This window comes from Gorilla gorilla, chromosome 10 (genome assembly GCF_029281585.2).
Source record: "Gorilla gorilla gorilla isolate KB3781 chromosome 10, NHGRI_mGorGor1-v2.1_pri, whole genome shotgun sequence".
In the NCBI taxonomy this organism is placed as follows: domain Eukaryota; kingdom Metazoa; phylum Chordata; class Mammalia; order Primates; family Hominidae; genus Gorilla; species Gorilla gorilla.
Window position 1 is genome coordinate 20455839 of NC_073234.2, and position 18728 is coordinate 20474566.

Here is an 18728-nt window from a genome sequence, read left to right on the forward strand (position 1 = left end):
GACATCTTTCTGGGAAAGCACCTAGAATGTGGCTGGCGCATATTCAATGCCCAGTAAATGTAGCTATTATTTTTTTCAATCAACACTCTTACATACCCCTTTTCCACTCACCCTCTTCTCCCTTTTTTTGGTCACCCAATAAGCAGAAATTCCAGATGCATCCTTCGGGGTGGTTGGGAGCAAAGGATCCCCAGGGTGCACTGTGCCCTGGGCTGAGGTATCTCTGAGGTGCTTCCATCTTCTGGGTCCTTCCTCACTGGGGTTGTTGCCTCAGGCTCTCAGGACTCCCCTGGAAATCTTCTGATGGGAAAGGCATTGATTGACTTGCCACCCTTTCTCTACCATCCCTTTGCAATTCTAGGAGCGTTGCAGCCCCGCCCTCCCAGGCTTGCAAAGGTAGACGGAGAATTATATTGGAATTTAAATCGGAAGCTCTCAAGGCATCTCAAAAATACTTTCTCTATTTTTTTTTCCTGTAGATATTGGAGAGGTTGGCAAACGGGTCTTCCTGAAGACAGAAGAATGTATGATTTAATGTTTTCTTTAGATTTCTGTATGAGTGGATGCACAGTGCTCCGTATTGTGTGGCGGGGCGGGGTGTGTCTTCTTATTGATGAAATACACTGCGCAGGTCAACTCGGTAAATTGGAATGAGAAGAGCCGACTGCGGGGGTGGAGGGGGTGTGGTATTAGGGTGCCGGCGCTTGTGGAGGGGGGCGCGAATGTGAACGTGTGAAAGCGAGAGGCGTGCCAGGAGAGCGCGGGAAAGCTTACTGGTGAGGCAAGTGTGCGTCTATTTCCATGGCGCCCTGGCTCGCGGCAGCCCCTGGCTGGGCGAGGGGTGTGATGTGGGAGTGGGGTGGGAGGGGGCAGCAGGCGGGGCCTGCCACGTCACTTGGAGAGTGTGTGTTGGGAAGGAAGGGCAGAGCGGAGAGCCGAGCCGCTGCAGCTGCGGCGGCGGCAGCGAAGCCTTGAGCCGTGGGGAGGTGGGTCCCCGCGCTCGGGCGCCGGGGCAGCCCCGGGCCCTCTGCGAGGCCTGCGGCGCGGCTCCTAGGGAGGAGGTGGCGGCTGTGGCGGCCGGAACCGCGACCTTGGCCGGACCCAGCCCCGCGGTGGACGCAGGGCGGAGGCCGAGCCCCGCCAGGAGTCTTTGCCGAGCCGGAGGGAGGCGCATCTGGCGCTTCGGTACCAGCGGCAGTCGGGGGTCCGGAGCGGCTGGAGGAGTGCAGTGGGAACTGGGAAGAGCTAGCCCGGCTGGAGGGCGGACCTCTGCGTCCGGGAGCCGGGTCTCAGGCACCGCTGGGGGCGAAGCCACGCGTCTTTTCGGGCAGCCAGTTTCACACACGCCTGTGTGCGGTTCCGGGCATCCCAGTAAGCTCTAGCACCCGGGCGCGGGTAACGGGAAGCGCAGAACCAAATCCCCAGCGCCCAGGTCACCTCCCCAGACCCAGCCTTGCAGGGACCAGGGCTTTAGGGCTCACGGACCCAACCGCCAGGTCAGACCGCGAACCGGGAGGAGCGCGGGCCCCACCCTAAAGAGGGCGCAGCCGGGAGCTGGGGAGCGGGTGCCGCACTCCAGAGATTGTGTCGTGGGCGCCGTCCTAGTGGCGGGGAGCGCACCTCCGAGGGGGCATGAGATCGGAGAAATCCCTTACGCTGGCGGCGCCGGGGGAGGTCCGTGGGCCGGAGGGGGAGCAACAGGATGCGGGAGACTTCCCGGAGGCCGGCGGGGGCGGGGGCTGCTGTAGTAGCGAGCGGCTGGTGATCAATATCTCCGGGCTGCGCTTTGAGACACAATTGCGCACCCTGTCGCTGTTTCCGGACACGCTGCTCGGAGACCCTGGCCGGCGAGTCCGCTTCTTCGACCCCCTGAGGAACGAGTACTTCTTCGACCGCAACCGGCCCAGCTTCGACGCCATCCTCTACTACTACCAGTCTGGGGGCCGCCTGCGGAGGCCAGTCAACGTGCCCCTGGACATTTTCCTGGAGGAGATCCGCTTCTACCAGCTGGGGGACGAGGCCCTGGCGGCCTTCCGGGAGGACGAGGGCTGCCTGCCCGAAGGTGGCGAGGACGAGAAGCCGCTGCCCTCCCAGCCCTTCCAGCGCCAGGTGTGGCTGCTCTTCGAGTACCCAGAGAGCTCTGGGCCGGCCAGGGGCATCGCCATCGTCTCCGTGTTGGTCATTCTCATCTCCATAGTCATCTTTTGCTTGGAGACCTTACCCCAGTTCCGTGTAGATGGTCGAGGTGGAAACAATGGTGGTGTGAGTCGAGTCTCCCCAGTTTCCAGGGGGAGTCAGGAGGAAGAGGAGGATGAAGACGATTCCTACACATTTCATCATGGCATCACCCCTGGGGAAATGGGGACCGGGGGCTCCTCCTCACTCAGTACTCTTGGGGGCTCCTTCTTTACAGACCCCTTCTTTCTGGTGGAGACGCTGTGCATTGTCTGGTTCACTTTTGAGCTCCTGGTGCGCTTCTCCGCCTGCCCTAGCAAGCCGGCCTTCTTCCGGAACATCATGAACATCATTGACTTGGTGGCTATCTTCCCCTACTTCATCACCCTGGGCACTGAGCTGGTGCAGCAGCAGGAGCAGCAACCAGCCAGTGGAGGAGGCGGCCAGAATGGGCAGCAGGCCATGTCCCTGGCCATCCTCCGAGTCATCCGCCTGGTCCGGGTGTTCCGCATCTTCAAGCTCTCCCGCCACTCCAAGGGGCTGCAGATCCTGGGCAAGACCTTGCAGGCCTCCATGAGGGAGCTGGGGCTGCTCATCTTCTTCCTCTTCATCGGGGTCATCCTCTTCTCCAGTGCCGTCTACTTCGCAGAGGCTGACGATGACGATTCGCTTTTTCCCAGCATCCCGGATGCCTTCTGGTGGGCAGTGGTTACAATGACCACGGTAGGTTACGGGGACATGTACCCCATGACTGTGGGGGGCAAGATCGTGGGCTCGCTGTGTGCCATCGCTGGGGTCCTCACCATTGCCCTGCCTGTGCCCGTCATCGTCTCCAACTTCAACTACTTCTACCACCGGGAGACGGAGCAGGAGGAGCAAGGCCAGTATACCCACGTCACTTGTGGGCAGCCTGCGCCGGACCTGAGGGCAACTGACAACGGACTTGGCAAGCCTGACTTCCCCGAGGCTAACCGGGAACGGAGACCCAGCTACCTTCCTACACCACATCGGGCCTATGCAGAGAAAAGAATGCTCACGGAGGTCTGACCCATGCAGGCAGGGCCTGCAGGAGGGGAGCACTGAGCTAACAGTCTCTTAGGCTTCCTTCTCATTTCCACTACTCACTCTAGCTTCAGTTGACTTCTTGACTCTCTCCCCTACACCCACTACCTGGCATCCAGGACCAAATACCTGGACTATCAACCTTGTTGCTTAATCCCTGCAGCATTCAAGGTTAATCCATCTAAGTGACATTTTTGAAATTCCAGCGGTGCCACCCAATCATGCCCAGCTTCTGTCATATGGATGAGATATACATTTATGTCTGACCTTCCCTCAAGACTGATTTTTCATGTCTGGGACTTACAATATCTCAAGGAACAGCAATGTCAACAGGATGGAAACCAGCCCTATCTGAGTCTTCGCTCCCTCCTTAGTGTTCTTTGCTTTGGGTCATGTGCGTTTCCTAGCTTCAGGCCACTTGGTAACTGGAAGAAGCTGGAGGACAGAAGCAGTACTCAACTTGCTGTTATTCCAGTGCCCTGTAACACCCACTGGTCCTCCTGCAGATGACCCTTGGTAGAATCTTTATTTGCATAGCCTCAAAATAGGTTATTCGTTTCTAAACTTGGATGGAATTAGAGAATACAATCAAACTTTACCACTTGGAGGACACGGGGGTTAGTCCAGGACCAAAGAGGCCAATGGATTTTTCAAAGTGTGCCCCAGCACAAGAGGCACTGGTGTTTGGTCTACATTTAGTTCTCCCCACTCTGATCCCCTGACTCTCCAGCTTCCAGGAAGGTTCCTTCTCAGAGCCAAATACTCTTTGTGCAAGTGCCTTCCTGAGCAGAAGAACTGGAGAAAGGGAACCACAGAGCCAGGAGGAATGTCTGAGCAGAGTCAAGCAACTGGCTTGACCACAGTCTGAAGCAAGGTGCCACTTAAACAGATACTGTTTTCTCAAAGGGGCAGAGGAATCGTGTTGCAGATGGCAGCCTTTTCTCCTTCATTTTCCCCAAATTTTCTCTAGCCCTCTACCTTGCTTCCTGGGAATTTGATTTAGGATTGCTGTTGAAGGCTTCCTCAAGCAAACTCCAGCTTAAAGCCCTAGACAGGTAAAAGCACACATTGGATGGCAGCATGGGTTTCTTCCCATTTTATGGGCATGAAATATGTGGTTTAGAATAAGGAACAAGCATTATTCCTTTGCCAACAGCCTCACTCTAAGAGGCTTTTTTGCTGAGTCAAGCAAACACTTGCCTGCTCTGCCCCTTGGAGCTGCATTTGACCTGCTCTCACTGGTAAGGTGACTTGGTGGCGTTCCCACTTGATTTAGCCATTTTCTTCCATTGTGAGACCACTGCCGTCTATCCACCTGCCCACCTCCCCTTTTGTTTCTCAGTAACATTGCCATTTGTTTTTTGCCTTTGATAAACTGTGATGTACTGTTCTGAGATCTTTTGGGTGCAGTTCTGAAACTGAAAGGACTGTTAACATGTTTTTAATTTTATATCTATGCTTTCAGACTCTTTGATGATAATTTTTTTTAAAAAAATTATTCTCTCGAAGAGCAACTTACAAGAGGACAGCCTTATGAGGGTTTGCTTGAGAGGCAGTGTGGCTTCTGTGACTGCCAGCTCTAAATCTCGATCTTGCCATAACTTTACAGGGTAACTTGGGTCCACAGTCACGCTTTGTGCCTCAGTTTACCCACCCATTAAATGGGAACATTACTGTCTTCCCCTCCCTACCTCATGGGGAATGTCTGGGAAGCTGGGGACATTGCTATGCAAACGTGTGAATCTTAGTCATGGATTTGATTTTTAGTTCTCCCCACACCCCCATAGGCAAGGCCTTCCCCCAGAGTTCCTGCTTTGGATCCAAAGCCTGAGAATAGGCCATTATGGACCATTGGCTCCCTAAATCCCTCCTTGGCCTCTTGGACTGAGCCCCTCAGCCTTTCTTCTTACCCTTCAGAAAGGAGGGTTCTCTTTAGATATGTTCAGGGGGATCCTTCCATGGCTGGAGGTCACCTTGACTGGGAGCTTGGCTTCTCCAAACCTGAAACACAGTAGAAGATAGAGATGTTTATGATGCAAAAACCTGCTCTGAGGTCAGAAAGTGCTAGTTTTCCAAATCTCTCCCATTGCTGCTGGCTATTTGGGGAAAGAAGAGAAAAGCCCATTCCAGAGGCAGAAGGGAAGCTCCCAGCCGAGGGTAAAAGTTGAGACCTGTATGCATGTATCTCTGTATATGTGTATGTAATCACCCTCATCACCATCCCTGAGAAAACATTTCCTTTTCAAGTCAGAGCACGCCTGAAAGGGTTTGTGGAGAGCCCAGCTCACCAGGGACTCTGGTTGCCGTAGCAGCCTTCCAGACTGTTCTCTCTATCTTCTGCTTTGGGCATCAAGGGAGACCAGGGGACTACATCTTCCCAGCTTTTCAAATGGGAGCACCTCCCACATCGTGGCTTAGGGGCTGGGAGTGCCAGGGCACGGATGTGGGACTTTTGGAAAATGTGGAGGAAGCAGGGCCTCAAAGCTTCCTGTCTGGACTTTTCTTCCTAGTTTCCCCACCCAGTCATTGAAGCTGCCTCATCTTACTCCTGATTCTTCAGAAATTTGAATGTTAAGCAACCAGTTAAACCATCGTCAGTATTAATTTTTTCAAGCTGTCAAGGGGAGCCCTTAGAGGGGACAACTTCTCCTTGGAGTGGTGGCCAAGCTGGGCCTCACCAGGTGTGATCATAGTCTTAGATATCATGGAGTTCCCATCTCTGCAGAGGCAGGCTCTTCCCAGCTCCACAAGAGGCGGAGAATTGCAACTTCTTCCTCTCCGGGAACAGCCTATCTAGCTCCTGGGAGGAATCTCAAAGATCTTTCTTCTTAAGACATCGAAGAAAAACTGAGAGGCTGTAGCTCGACCTAGTTTCTGTGAAGAATTTTGTCAAGTGATCCCTCTCTGACCCTGAGCCTCTTTATTTGGATTTTGTGCCTTGAGCACCAAGAGAATATGCACTCTGGGTTGCCTGGACAGCTGGGGTGGTGATTCACAGGAAGGGTCCAAGCCATCACTACACCTGACTCAAGCCGGAAAGAGCTCCCAGAGGACTTCCTGGAACTGCCAGCCTCAGCCTGAGATGCGGGATATTCGTCCCCAAGGAGCGAGGAGGGACAGCTCGCCTTCTTTGCAGGTGAGGTAGGTTCTACTGGAGGGGAATTTTGGTTTTGGCTCAGTCCTGCAGGCAAAATTAGAACGGGGTGGGGAGAGAGAGAAAGTGGGGAAACGTGTGTATCTGGAGAGATGCAAGGTTTTCATTCCCCTTCCCTCAGGGGCTACCTCGCTTTTTCTGTGTATTTTTCTTTGACTCCATTAACTTCAGTTTCCTTTTTCTGTGTTTCTGTCCCCTTGATGCTGCTGGCCCCTTTAAAAAATTATCTATTTTTCTGTGCATTTTTCTCTTTCCTTCTTTTCATTCTTACTGTCTCTGCTTTTTTTCCCCCTTTCTCCAGTTTTCTTTCTTCTGGTTTTCCCCCTCTGTTCTTTTACCGTCTTCTTCCTTCTATGTGTGTCTTCCTGCTTATCTTTCTCCCTCTCTCCACCTTTTCAGTGGCTGGGAGCACCTAGAGTGTTGACGTCGAGGTCGCACATTGAACTGTAGGACAGCTGTGCTTGCTAAGGTCTGTCTGCAGCAGGAGTATTCCACTTTTTCCTGACTTCTCACTCTGCCATTCTTTCCTACCATGCTCACCTCTGTGGAGGCAAGTCATGAACCTGCCAAGCAAGATGAGACTGCCATGGGCTCAGAAAAATGTCTCCCAGAAATTTCCTGAACCTGCAAGCATAAATGAGAGAAGGCAGGCTGGGAGGGAGAGAATGACCCTGAGAAGTCTCAGACAAATCCTCTGCTGAGTAGCCCTGGACCACCTCAGGGTCTCCAAGCTTAGGAGGCTGGCAGAGAGGTCAAAGACAGAGGAACAGTAGAAATGTCAAATAAACAGAGAAAAGAGGGCTTAGGAGGCAGGCATAAGGTTGGAGTTAGCCTGGAAAAAGCCTTAAATAGGGGATGGCTTTAGAACTGCCCTTAATTCACTTGAAGGTTTTGCTAGTATCTGGCTGTCTCTCTCGGGTACTGAAGGCAGAACAAAAGGAAAGGACATAAATCTCTGTGGTGCAAGGTGCAGGGAACACTCCTTGACAAGGAGGATTAAGATTCACCAGGCAGTCCGCAAGGAGAATTGATGGACTCCTTGCTAGAAGTCTTAGAGCATGGGCTAAGTCCCACCTGCAGCAGGACACTAGGACAACCTGAGGGGCCCCCATGGGGTTGAAGGTTGTGCTATTACAATTGGCCCCAGATAAGTTTTGGGGGGTAATAGAAATGCTGTAAAGCAGGATTGTGGTAATAATCATACAACTCTAAAAACCGCACCCCAAAATCATTGAATTGTGAAAAAAAAAAAAAAAAAAAAGAAAGCAACGAGTCTAATAATCTGGGAGTTTTCCATCTGGGCTGGGAGAACGGTTTGGTCCTATAAATCTAGAAGCTTAGCATGTCTAAAAATGGACCAGACAATATCTAGAATAGAATGACAGTTTTTTTCTTCTGCCACATGGGGACACTTTAGAGCTTATATGCAGTCGATCGTTGCTATTCATGCACAATACCACGAACTGGTGTGTGTGTGTGTGTGTGTGTGTCTGTGTGTCTGTGTGTCTGTGTGTGCTTCGTTTTGACATCAAATTGTTATGAGAGTTACATGCTTTTTTCTTTTTTTTTTTTTTCCTCTAAAGATATGTCATGCCATTTTTTGGGTAAGTGCAGGGCATAATTAGCATGCACTGAACTATGATATATATGTTGAACATTATTCATTATACAGGACTACGGTCTTGAGCTTGCCCAGGGAAGTTACACTTTGCTGGCAAAAAGAAAAAAACTCCAAGAAAAGTTCCCACAAACCAAAAACCCCACCAAATCCCTGCACCTGTAAACTCAGAATTCCTTAAGAGATTGCATAGGGCCCAAGGTTTTATTTATTTATCTACTATGGTTATTATTTTATTTTTGAATTTTTTGAAATTTTTTTTTGTGGGTACATAAAGGTTTTATTTTCCCTGGCCCCCTCCCTACAGTCCCTCTACAGTCGTTATTGATGCTTAACAGCCTCATGATGAGGTCCCATCAGTCTTTGGTGCTTCGGGTAAACAAAAGAAGTGGGCGGTAACGGCCTTCATTTGTCTTACTGAGCCTTTCAATGATTCTCTCCCAGACTCTGATCCCCTCTTGGCCTGCTTTGCCTTGTGCCCACTGGACCCTCCCTTGCCTCCCCTTGGTGCTTTCCTCAGATGCACCAGCCAGTCCTGTGGCTTGTCGTTTCTCCTCTCCGCTGGCTGAGCCCTTGCTTGCAGCGGCATTTCTATCTGCCTGCAACTCAACATACATTCCAAGATAGATTCCCAGAGAGCGTGGTCCTTCCAGGACAATCTGGCTGGAGCTGCCATCCTGGCTCACGTGGGTTTTGACTGTGTGTTATTGCCATGGGAAGGAAGTGGGGAGGAAAGTGTGCTCCAATCCTACCTTGTCACAGTCACTTAGGGGAGGAAAAGAACTCCATTTACGAGGTGGTAGGAGTTTCTCTCTCCATCCCACTTCATATTTTGCCTCGGGTTGCACAGATAGCTCATGGCAGAACAGGGTCTGGAGCTTGGCATTTGGCAGGGAGAGGGATCTTCCCAGACATAGGCCGCGGGGAAGAAAGACAGATGGGCTCTTAGCCTCTCATCTTGCCAGGTCTCCTGATGAACCACTTTCCTGTGCTGGCCTTGAGTGAGTCTCCGTGGGGTTGGGGATGGTCATGTTTTTCATGTCCCTTTGTTCTGAACTTGAGAAAATAGTTCACCCTGCCTCTTGGTCTTCTTGGTCCTCATCCCCTGGCTTCACCTGGTACCCTGAAGGGGGAGTGGAAATCTATCAGCCACTGCCTTTGAAGGGTTATCAAAGCAGCTGCTGTGTTTGAAGGTGCACAGTAACAATAGGAGAGGGACTCCCTCATTTTCAGAACAAAAGAGGAAAGGTTCCTGCCCTACAGGAAGTATCATTCGCACTGGTCTAACCTTGGCTATCACTTGACCTGTTTGGGGACTAGTCCTGATGGGATTTATTACAATTTTTTTTAAATCCAACTCCAACCTCATCATCGTTACTCTAAAGAGAATTCCTCATTCCTCGGTCACGAGCCTCAGCAGATACACTTTACCTCCTCCTAGAAAACATTTTGGAATCTTAAGCAGCTTCTGCTGCAGGCTGCAAGGAGCGCAGACAGACCCTGGCTCTTTGGTGAGAGCAAAGCCGACATTTCAAAAGGAAATTGCAGCCACGCAGTCTGCTGGCGCTGCTATTTTTGACATGCTTGCTGTTCTCTCAGGGCTTGACAACCGCTGTCTCCAGGAGACAGACAAACCTGCTCTTGGCAGCAGAGACACTGCTTTGAAAAAGAACATAGGAAGACAGTCCTGCAGCTGGGAGGGGCGGGGAGGACTTGCCACTGGAAGCGTGGTACCTGGCTAGTGGGGCTGCAGATCTGAGGTTGCAGGATTTATCCTCACCCAGGGAATCCTGACCTTGCGTTGCATCCTTCCCAGTGGGAATAGTCCTAGCAAGAATAAGAATGGTGCCATTCATTTACAGAACATTTTCAAACACGTTCAGTGCTTTCAGACATCATGCTATTTAACAAAGGGGTTACGAGCATAGTTGCTGGAGACAGATCGTCGCGGCTCAAATCCCTCCTTTGCTGGGTAACACTGGGCAAGTTATGAAACAGTTCTGTGGCCTCAGTTTCTTTCTCTGTCAAATGGAGGATAATAATAGTACCAATCTGATAGGATTGTTTTGAGGATTAAATGAATTAATGTATGTACAGTGTTTAAATGTACAACGTCAGCTGTTATTATCATCCTTCAGCAATGAAATGAAGTAGGTAGGCTAGGCTTTGTTTTTTTCTTTGGCAGATAAGAAAACTGAAGCTCAGAGGGGTTGTGATGTCTTTAAAGGCACACAGTAACGTGTGTTTCATCCTCTTCAGGGGAGATGGAGCAGAATGGAATGCAGTGAGGGTCTAACTGTTATTGGGCAAGAAGAATGAAGCCATAGCTCCTAAATGTGTATATAGACTTCTGTTTACATGCCAGCTTGTCTCTGATGGAGCAGCAGCAGGTGTCCTGTGCTTTTGTTCCCTATGGGTCTCTGAAAGTGCACACACACACACACACACACACATACATATGCATATACACACATACGTATATACACACATAAATATATATACATACATACACATATATACACATACATACATATGCAAAAACACACACATACACATATATACACATATGCACACACAAAACCACATATACACACACGTATATATACAGAAACATAAATATACACATGCACATGTATACACACGTATATGCACACACAAACGTATACACACCTATGCACAGGCACATACATACATGCTTATACATATACCCACATATATACACACACATATGGTGCTATATATTCTATATGTGTGTAGTATGTATACGTGGAACATCTTTCTATGGATCCCTTTCTCAGTACTGCCACTGATCTCCCTCTCCCATTTTAACATTCTCAGTGGTTGACACTCCATTCGAGTTTTCCTCACACACCTGCTCATGCCTTCTTCCTTGGGAAGAATGCAGGGTCTTATAGTTAGCAGAAGGGACAGAACCCACAAGCCAGCCCCTGGCCCAGAGTTTTCCTACCCTGTTCCAGTGGCTTTCAAACTTCCACTGTCCTGGTCCTCACCGTCAGCATGCATTCTTTTCCCCAGTCACCTTCACGGCCCCCTTTGCAGGTGGGGGTACCCCTTAATCTCCCGTGGGTGTGTTTCTGCTTTCCTGTCCTTCTTTGAGGTGGAGGAGACAGGAGGCCTTGTAGTTGGAAGAAGCCAGCTCCCCTGCCCTTGCGGGTCTCCATTGGCCTTCACTCCACCTAAAGAGCATTTATGACATCTCTTGTTAGGGGTCTTGGCACGGGCCAGATTGCTGTCTTCACCCTCAGCTCACTGCCACAGCCACTACGGCTTCTTAACAAAGGCCCCATCCCAGGGCAAGGTGACGTGGCTGCCCTCATGGTTGAGGATTCTGAGCTTGCTGGCTTGCCTGCCATGGGAGTTGGAGAATTGGTCTGAATCACTGTTTATTAGCTGTACCTCATTTAACCTCACCGAGCTTCAGTTTCGTCATCTGCAAAATAAGGAAGCTAACATCACTTGTCTTACACAGTTGCTGTGAGATTCAGAAGACGCAGCCAGTGAAAGAGTTTAGCAGGAAATAAACTCTTAGCAAAGCGTGGCTCTTCCCACTGCCGATCAGCAGAGAGACCCTTAGAGACACCAGACGCCCATCCGAGAGTGGGGCCGAAACTACCTGCACGTCAGAGAAAGGCAGGGTCCCTGCCAACTGCAGTTTTGTTCTGTGAAATAAACATTTAAATGAAATATGACATAAAAAATAGACTCAGGATAGCTAGCTATTTTTACCAGAAGGCTCTTTGCCCAGAGGATTCACAGCAGAATTTCTTTAAATAATTGCACTTACGGTGTGATTTAATATACAGAAATATAATCTGAATATGTCTTGGAAGAATAGGATGGATATACTGGTAATATGTATATATTTTAACAAAGTTTGTTTCCAGCCAAACTAGAATGAGAATTCTCACTTAACCCTTCCCTCAAGCCCTGGAGCATTGCAGAGGGTGGTGTTCAGGGTCACAGATGGAGGGGGCAGTGAATGCCTCTTTAGGAAGAAGGAGACTGATGCAGAGAAGTGAAATAATTTGCCCAAGATCACACACGAAATTAGGGGCAGAGTTGTGCCTGGGACCCAAATTTTCTAACTCCAACTCCAGCATATTTTCCCATGGGAAATGGAACTGTAAGGATTACCTAAACACACACACACACACACACACACACACACACACACACACACACACACACACTTAAAAATAACTATTCATTTTCTACCCAACCAAACTCCTTAGCAGAGCTGCCCATAGAAAATGGAATTAAGTGATTTTAAATTTTATCTTTCCCTCCCCTGAGTTTCCAGGGCACAGAGGCAGTGAGCCTAGCTAGAGAAGCCCAGAACCAGATGAGCAGCTTCTGGATTTTTAAGGGAGGACTAATGACTGAGGGCTAGTGCAGACCAAAGGTATTTAGCACTGGACAAAGAGGGGCTCATGTACAGGCTCTGGGCTTCTAATCTCACTGATTAAGGGATTCTTTAACCTCTTAAGGCTTTATTTTTTCTGTTAAATTTAGTGACCGGACAGAAGGAAACTGTCATAGATTGGAAATCAGGAAGTCAAGGGGTTATCTGAGTCTTCTGAATTTTATAGCGGAAGGAAGGGATGCAGAAGGTCAGCATCTTACCCAGGAGCGCTGACTTCTGATGCCTTGGGAGGCAGAAACCAGCTTCTAGACTCTTCCCTGCACTTTGTTGCCCTGATAGAGAAAGAGAAGTGACTGTCAGTTGCAGAGCTCTTTTACAAATCACAGGACCAGGGTGAGGAGGAAGAACGTGTCCAGAAGGCCTGGTAGTTGAGCCATAAATCCGCCAGGCACTCCCCAGCTGCTTTAAGGCAATTTGGCATTGGTGGAAAGAGAAAAGAGGTCCGGTATGGTGGGGAAAATAGCTGTGTTCCCTGCAGAAGACTGCTTTCTGTGCTTCAGGGGAAGGATCGCGTTCACCCAGGAGAGCATACGTGTGCACACGCAGGTGCCCAGGCACACCCTCCCCAACCAGACCCTCTACTCACTTGGATGTGTGTGTGTGTGTGTGTGTGTGTGTGTGTGTTGTTTTTCTTTTTTCTGCATCTGCAATCTCCTGGTTTATGGTTTTACATGCCTCCAGCAATTCCAAATTGCAATCACAGAGCACCTTCCCTAAAACTGGGCAGATTACCTTATAAGAGGTCCTCAACTGTCACTTGTGGCTTGTGAGCCACATGGGACGCAACATTAAGAAATACTGGAATATTTCACACACACACATCTGAAGTTTTGGTTTCTCTTAAAAGCAAAGGTCTGGGCTTGTTGATCCTGCATGTTTGCTTTCCACCCACCATCAGCAAAAGCTGAGGGACAGCGGCCCCCTGCAGAAGAAGGACGTGGGTTCTCTTTGCCCAGTGCCCATCGTTCTTAGTCCCCGCTGCTGAGGCTGGGCCGTCTGTCATTTTTTTTTTTTTTTTTTTTAGATGGAGTTTCGCTCTTGTTTCCCAGGCTGGAGTGCAATGGCATGGTCTCGGCTCACTGCAACGTCTGCCTCCCAGGTTCAAGCGATTCTCCTGCCTTAGTCTCCTGAATAGCTGGAATTAGTGCCCACCACCAGGCCCGACTAATTTTTTGCATTTTTAGTAGACAGGGGGTTTCACCATGTTGGCCAGGCTGGTCTCAAACTCCTGACCTCAAGTGATCCGCCCACCTTGGCCTCCCAAAGTGTTGGGATTACAGGTGTGAGCCACCGCGCCCAGCCTGTCTGTCAGTTTTAATTGTGCCCCTAGCCATGTTTTTTCATAGGTGGGAGATATTTCTCTCTATGTACATTTCTACCAAAGCTTAGAAAAGGAAAGATGGAAAGGGTATCATGTTTAGGGAAAATGATACCTGGCTTATGTCACCTGGTAACCCCTGGGGGCACTGGTGCTTGCGGCCATACTCAGAGCCTTCCTGTGTGATTTCATCTAAGTGGCTCAGAATCAACTATCTGACTTAGAAGTAGCAGGTCAGATGGAGATGGGAGTATGTGTGTTTGCTGGAAAAAAAAAGAAATGAGAGCAGAAATGAAGGCTGCTTGCTGGGAGGAGCCGGTTCCAGCTACCCATGAGAGACAGGACTGTGAGGCTGCACAGAGAAGAAGGCACTGGAGAGTAACAAGAGCATGCCATGTTCTGTGTCCAGTTTAGCAGGCAGGGGAATGTGTGATGTAATTCAGAACTCCCAACCAAAATGGTAAAAATGAGAAATCAGGCAAACTTCTGCGTTCAGAGATGTATCCAATTAGAGAACCGCCTCCTGTTTCTGTGATGTCAGACTGTGGAGCACTACTCCACTCCCGCTGGCTAGGACTGAGTGGGCGTCAGAGTGGGGATTCATGAGTGGCATCATGTGGCTTTCCTGATAATGACTGGCCACCCAGCCACGGGCTGTGCATCTGTCCGGTTGCTTCTGCGATGTCATGAGGCCCATGGCTGTGCCCGGATTCGATCTTGCGTCTCCTGGGTTATTCCCAGTTGGTTTCAGCTCTCAGGTGGAATCTTCTGTCTTTGAAGCTTATTGGCCGAAAGCTAAATGGCCGTAGATTTGGAACCACATCCAACATTATTTCCTTGGGAAGGAGATAAGAAATGTTTTCCTTTTATTAAGCTTTATATTTACCCTTTCCAGGAAGGCAGGAAATGTTCAGTCAGGTTGGGATGAAATAAAATCCATCATGAGCCTTACATTTGAATGCTTGTAGGCCTCACTTGTTCCAACAGATGAGTTTCCAAAAAGTTGTTGTTGTTTTGTGTATGTATAATATAATTATTTTCCTCTCCGAGTCGCTTTTTAATAGAAGTGAGCCCTTTCACATTTAAAAAACTACACAGTATAGTTAAAAGAGAGCATGTCGTCGGTAGAAAAATGAATTTAAACTAGCTTATAGTGTACTTCATGCAATCATAATTCGTTCTTCCAGTGGAAGGAAGAGGAATGCTATGGCATTGGAAATGATGGAAATGATGAGGATTGCTGATCAGACTTGAAAGGAAAAAAAGCTTTTTTTTTTCATTGTAGGAACTAGGAGATATTTTTCAAAATGTATGTTCAAAAATGGGAACTCCGGCTGGGTGCAGTGGCTCATGCCTGTAATCCCAGCACTTTGAGAGGCCGAGGCGGGCGAATCCCTTGATGTCAGGAGTTCGAGATGAGCTTGGCCAATATGGTGAAACTCCATCTGTACTAAAAATACAAGAATTAGCCAGGTGTGGTGGCAGATTTCTGTAATCTCGGCTACCCGGGAGGTAGAGGCATGCGAATTGCTTGAACCAGGGAGGTGGAGGTTGCAGTGAGCTGAGATTGCGCCACTGCACTCCTGCCTGGGCGACAGAGCGAGACTCCGTCTCAAAAAAAAAAAAAATAAAAAAATAAAAAAAAAAATAAAATGGGGAATTCCAAGAAAATCTATCATAATCTCTCTTTTTCTTACTGCATGCAGACTGTAAGTGATGCATTTGCAGGTGGGCAGCACTGCCTTTCCCACACCTGTAGCTGTGTCAGGTGAGGCAGGACAGGAGACATGAGGACATGGTTCTGAGCCTCTTGGTCTATCTGTGAACAATGTAGGCAGAAGGTGATATCTGTCCACCCTGAGGAAGTCAGCTCCCAGTGCTGTTCCCCACTGGTGTCTGCCTGTGTGACCCGGGGAGAGTTCAGAACCTCACTGAGCCTTGGTTTTCTCCTCTGTAAAACTGGGCCATTAATAGACATCCCTCATGGTGGCCAGTGAATGGGTGGAATTAGAGCAGGTAATGCTAACAGGCCTGGTATGTGGCGAGCATTCAGCAAAAGTTATTATTTCATGGTCTGTTTCTTATTTGCCCACTTTGACAGAGTACTGAGGCATAAGCAAGGCCTTTTGTCCAAACGTTAGGTACAGTTAAAACCACTCAAAGCTCTCATAAATCAGTCTTTTGGGAAATATGTCCATCTATGTAATAGTTCCTCTTGTTTTGTAGATTTGGACTTTCTGATCAAATAGTGACCATGATTCAGCTATTAAATCATCAAATACTTGGTCATAACAGAGGCGACTCATGTAAAGGGGCTTACTACCTTCTTAGAGTGAAACTGTTTCCTTGCTAAAAAAGCCAGCAGCAGAGAATATCCAGGGATTTTGTTAAATTCCTAAAGAAAGAACATAAGCAATGAGGTGACTTACCTATTGAGAATCCCCGAGATCAGCGAGAACTTCCAGAAAACTTGGGAATCCACAGAGAGGTTGAATGACTGAGTGTGGAAGCATCGCATGACTCAGCTATTCACTTGGCTGACCTGTGGGCTGCCGTAAGCGGGAGAATGAGCGGGAAGAAATGCACAAGGGTGCAGGAAGGATGCTTCCTCCCCAATGCGTAAGGTCAACACTTTTCTTTGCAATTATAATACAAATCTGTGGAAAACAGACTCAACTTACAGAGGATGTATTGGCTTTACCTTCAGCATTTCAGGGATGTCTTTAATTTGCAAGCCAGTCAGCTGAACTCACTTAATATATCAATAGAGAATAAGGACAGATGACATGAAATAATTGAGCAGGAAGAGAATTCTAAAAGTCATGGAATTAATTGCCTTGCTGTGTATTAGAAAAATGTCTAGATTATTCCGGGCTTATTCTGAAAAATGCCCAGAGAAAGAGACTCCATAATATAGACTCCTTCAAGCTACTTGTGTTTGAGCACCCTTTGTCAGGATGTTTTCCTCATTTCTCAGTTACACATCTCCTGCTGCACTTTAAACTTCCTTCCTCCTGTTTTGTCTTCTGCTGAAATGGATACTCAAGTGACCATGTTACCTAGAATAACTCATGCCAGAGTTCCTCAAATGTGATCTGCAGAACATCAATCCTACGCAACTTTCCATGGAGAAAGAATCCCCAGACACTATGTTTCAGAAATGCTGCCTCTTGGAGATGCACAATGCATCTGAACATGAAATTAAAGGCTCTGAGAAGTCCTGCAGCAGTAAAACTATTTCACTTCTTTAAACCAGTGTTTTTCAACTTCTTACATTTTTAAAAATTTTTACCATAGAATCTCCATCCCCCTTTTATAGTAATGTCTGCTCACATACCCCCAAAACTCATCCAACAAATACATTTTGAAAAACTCGAAGAGATCTGAAGCTTGTTGCAATGGATTTGAGTGCATGGACCCTCAGCCATGAAAGGTTTTTTCAGTTGGACCATTCTGTGGCTTCTTATCAACCTTCTTAAAGTTCTTCACACCCCTCTTGAGTTGTTCAGAAACGGAAGTGGTTTTGATAAGGCTCTGAATAATGTGATAAAACACATCCTCTTCCCTATAGTCCTTATAAGTCTTCTTAAATAGAAGTCTCTGAGAAAATAACAGTAAGAGTTGGTCTTATTTGTTAGGTTTAGAGCTACCTTGCTAGGAAATGTCCACAGCTCTGATGCACTCTGCCAGGCAAATGAGGTCATCTGCATGGCTTTTGCTTTACACTGTAACAGCCAATTCCTATGCACGTTGTTAACCAAATCAAAAATTGTAACATGGATTTTTTTACTAAAACCTTTTGATGAAAACGTTTATGATAACCTTTACTCACTATCCTATTTATGAAATCTTACTCACAATCTGAGAAAGATGCAAATACCAGCAGTGAGTTGTATGTAACCAGGTTTTCTCAGTATTCTTTTCCATCTTCCTAAACACTGTTTTCAAGTGTGACATTTGTCCTTTCTCCCAGGGCATTTTTGGTGCTGACACACCACAGTTGGACCTGGTTCCTCTGGTGCTTGCATTTCAGTCCCCTGGAAAGCTGTTTTCTGCTAGGCGTTTTTTGTTTGTTTGTTTTGTTTTGTTTTGGTGCTGCTGAGGGCTCTTACCTCTGACCCTCCTCTGCTCATCTAGCAAGGCCTGAGGTTTGCTGTCTGCTCCTCACCAACTGGTCCAGGCTGAAATTCCTTCTTCCATGGTGTCCCTTCTGTGCTCAGAGGCAAAAGCAGAAAGGAGGGAATTGCTCTTGTCCTGTTGTTGCCTTTGTACCGATTCCTTTTCTGTACATCTTGAGCCATGAGGAAAAGTTTCTGGTATTAAAGCCACTAAAAGTCAGAAGAAGTGGACTGTGGGGTGGGTGAGGATTGCATCCAATTCTGGGTCTGTCACTAACCTGCTGTGTGACCCTACACATGTCACCTGCCTGGCCCTCAGCAAATGGTAGCCATTAGTATTGTTCTCCCACCAGAGTCTTCACTGTAAAGTGAGGTCATTGGATTCAACGACTGGGTTTCTGCTTGAAAATTCTGCGGATACCCAAGTGTATTAATCAGATGTGCAGCTGGCTGCCTGAAAACTTGACAGACTTTATTGCTTGGCTTTTGCCACTGGAGTGATCTTTGAAAAAGAGAGTTGGAGTTACTAGGTTTTCAACTTTATGTAGAATCACTGAATTTCAGAGCTCATATACTCCAGTCTATTATTTTACAAAGATCAGAACTTACATTTAAAAATATACGGAGTAGGTTGTAGCAAAGTTTTGAAAGAGAGACAATAATTTTTATCTACCGTGAAGCAATGATAAACGTCTTCCTTCTCCTTCCTTTCTGCCTCTATATTCCTTCGTCCCTCCTTCCTTTCCTCCTCTCCTCCCTCCTGCCTCTCTTTGCTTCCTTCCCTACCTCTTTTCCTCACTCCTCCCCTCCATCGTCCCCTCTCTCTTCCCTCCTTCCTC

General features: G+C 48.0%; 1 protein-coding gene across 5 annotated transcripts in view; it reads left to right on the forward strand.

The window, feature by feature from the left end:
• The first annotated feature begins 1629 nt into the window (after positions 1 to 1629).
• KCNA6 (potassium voltage-gated channel subfamily A member 6) overlaps positions 1630 to 18728 on the forward strand; it is a 40964-nt gene continuing 23865 nt past the window's right edge. For 3 of the 5 annotated variants that reach the window (XM_055357846.2, XM_055357847.2, XM_004052532.5), the window contains exon 1: positions 1630 to 6373. In XM_055357846.2, coding sequence (XP_055213821.1) covers positions 1633 to 3222 — 1590 coding nt within the window. In that variant the 5' untranslated portion in view covers positions 1630 to 1632 and the 3' untranslated portion in view covers positions 3223 to 6373. Of the gene's footprint in view, positions 6379 to 18728 lie in introns of all 5 variants that reach the window. The other 2 variants (XM_055357844.2, XM_055357843.2) reach the window with 1 other exon arrangement.